This window comes from Bison bison, unplaced genomic scaffold, assembly GCF_000754665.1.
Source record: "Bison bison bison isolate TAMUID 2011002044 unplaced genomic scaffold, Bison_UMD1.0 scf7180017864329, whole genome shotgun sequence".
NCBI lineage: Eukaryota > Metazoa > Chordata > Mammalia > Artiodactyla > Bovidae > Bison > Bison bison.
Genome location: NW_011494901.1, coordinates 3,484,269 through 3,487,043, shown reverse-complemented (window position 1 = coordinate 3,487,043; position 2,775 = coordinate 3,484,269). Strand labels below are relative to the sequence as shown.

General features: G+C 36.9%; 1 protein-coding gene across 1 annotated transcript in view; it reads left to right on the top strand.

The window, feature by feature from the left end:
- FCHO2 (FCH domain only 2) overlaps window positions 1-2,775 on the top strand; it is a 139,091-nt gene that overhangs the window by 131,897 nt on the left and 4,419 nt on the right. The window contains 2 exon segments of the mRNA XM_010853609.1: window positions 460-659; window positions 1,398-1,462. Of these exon segments, the coding sequence (XP_010851911.1) occupies window positions 460-659; window positions 1,398-1,462 (265 nt within the window).

The following is a 2,775-nucleotide window of genomic DNA, read 5'->3' as shown; positions in this document are numbered from 1 at the left end:
GAGCAACTTCACTTTCACTTTTCACTTTCATGCATTGGAGAAGGAAATGGCAACCCACTGCAGCGTTCTTGCCTGGAGAATCCCAGGGACGGGGGAGCCTGGTGGGCTGCCATCTATGGGGTCGCACAGAGTTGGACACGACTGAAGCAACTTAGCAGCAGCAGCAGCAGCAATGGTAACACTAATATCACCAGTGCCTCCAGATTTTCTGCATTTGGAGCCAGAGAAATATGCATTGTCCACAAGCACCACAGAAATTTTGATGTAAACAGTCCCAGGTCTACACTTTGAGAGTCATGCTTATACCTTTGAGATGAGCCTGCTTCACTCTACCTAGCAACAGACAACTCCCTCATTATTGTTTTTGAATGTGTGATCTCTTGTGTTCATGTATATGTCAGTATGACTTGTTTACTTTGTAGGTCAAAGGCAGTTGTTTGTTTTTTTCTCTCTTTAAAGGTGTCATCAAATGGTATTCAGTCCACTCCTCTAAATCTTGCCACATATTGGAAATGTAGTGCTGGCACCACAGATCTTAGGGTGGATTATAAGTACAACCCGGAAGCTATGGTGGCGCCAAGCGTGCTCTCCAACATACAGGTGGTGGTACCAGTGGACGGCGGAGTCACACACATGCAGTCCCTTCCCCCTGCAATATGGTGAGTAAGTAGATTCTGAATTCCTACTACATTTCTGTCTGCAGTCCCCCAGTATAGGACCTCATTTCTAAAAGTTGTCTTACAAGTTTGAAAATTTTTAGTGTATTTTCACATAGAAATCATGTTATAAAATGTATTGTAGATTTTACTAGTCAAGCTATAGTAGCTTCAACCCAGAATAAACAAACCAAGTTTGCTGTCCCCACCCAGACTTGAGTGATTCAGTACAACTTTACCCTCAAAGTACATTACTTCTCTAAACTTTTTTCATTTAAAAAAGATAATTATTTTACAGAGTTAAATATAGTATCTAGCATATCTGTAGGAAAACCTACCTGGTTAGTGTTAAGTATTAGTCCCATCTCTTAACTGCCTCTCTTGCTTCCTCCATTAATGTTAGTATATACTCTGACGATTCTTTGTTTATATCTGCTTCACCATTTAATAATAAAACTATTTTCCTTGAGTAATGAAGGTACTCGATCACCTATACATTGTTTTCCTTTCTCTTATCAACAGAAATAGAATTATATAATTTGGTAAATATCTACTTAATAAGAAAAAGAATAGTATTTTGTTTATATTATTCATAAACACATTTTCACCAGTGATACTATTCTAAAGTAAATTTAGCACTAGTTCTAGTGAAATATTTAAAATGTATTTACTGAAGTGCTCATCCATGTACAAGGAAGGAATCATACTAGACACATTAGCTGAAGATATTTGTTCTTACAGGAATGCAGAACAGATGAAAGCCTTTTGGAAACTGTCTGGTATTTCGGAAAAATCAGAAAATGGAGGTAAGTGTGTGCATGGTTTGTTTATAATATAATGGCACTGAAAATGGATCTTTTAGGCATGTTTATGGAAAATTTTCTCCTGGAATTTCATGCCTTCAGTTCTAGAACTGACCACTAGGTGGAAGTTAATACCTTAAAGAATGGACCAATTGAGATTCAGAACACATTTTTTTCTTCTAGATTGAAAGTGCTTTCTCTGTGAGAAAATGTTTTGCTATAACTTTATAAATATTATGTAAATATTCCTTATGTTCATGTGCTAACTAATGTTAGCACATGAGAAGATACCTATTAATTTATAGATGTCTGGGAAACCTGATAATTGAAACTGATAACTAATTAAAGTAATTAACATGCTGTTTAGTTCATTCTGTTAATGGGGTCTGCCTGGCCTCCCAGAAATAGTACAGAAGCTCTCAGGCTTTAAAAACTCCCCTTGCCTATCTTGCCTACTCTTTCTCAAGAGAACCTTTCCTTGGTCATATACCCTTATTAAAACTATTAACAGCCTTTAATTCTGTGATCATCATTTCAAGAAGAAGCAAGGTAATCGCCTCCGCCCACCATGTCTGCATGTGTGCTCACAGTGCAGAGAAATCTCTACTAGTCAGTTGGTCACTCCTAGTGTATCCTCTCACTCAGTTTAGAATATAATTCCCAGGACAGTCTTTAACATTTTAATGGCAGTTTCTCTTAATCAAAGGAGACTTCTCCTATCTCTTTTGAATGCCTAATTAATCTCCAATAACTTTTCCTATTAGGTAGGTTTTTTGGCTTTTCAAGTTTTACTCACCTTTTTCCTTTTGAACATTTTAAGCATCATGTGATTAAAATATATCATCAGTAGTTTTTCTTAAAGGTATTTCTGCATAAAAGACCAGGTACATACTTGTATTGTTCACCTCCTGTGCTGAACTAGGCTTTTACGACTAGAGAACCACACTCCTAACCCAGCTAATCTGTGGTTCCTTTGTTTGTATTTGGTACTTAAAGGTTGCCTGTGCTCAAGTGGCAAATGTACTGATTTTTACTCTAGCTGTATGACTAGGAGATAAAACTGAAAGTCCTAGTTGAAACTGGAAGTACAACCAGTTAGCAAGGAAGAAAGGGTTTTTATATTTTAATATTTTCCCCATATTTAATGAAACAGTGTTATTGTAGGTATTTGCCAAGAAGGGAATTTGTTCTCTGAAAAACAGGATACAAATTTTCTAACTGGGTGTTGTAATTATAGTTTCCCTCTGCTGTTCAGGTATCAGAGTGACTATGTGAGGACTGTGTGAGAACCACATCTTACAAGTGTGGTTCTGATT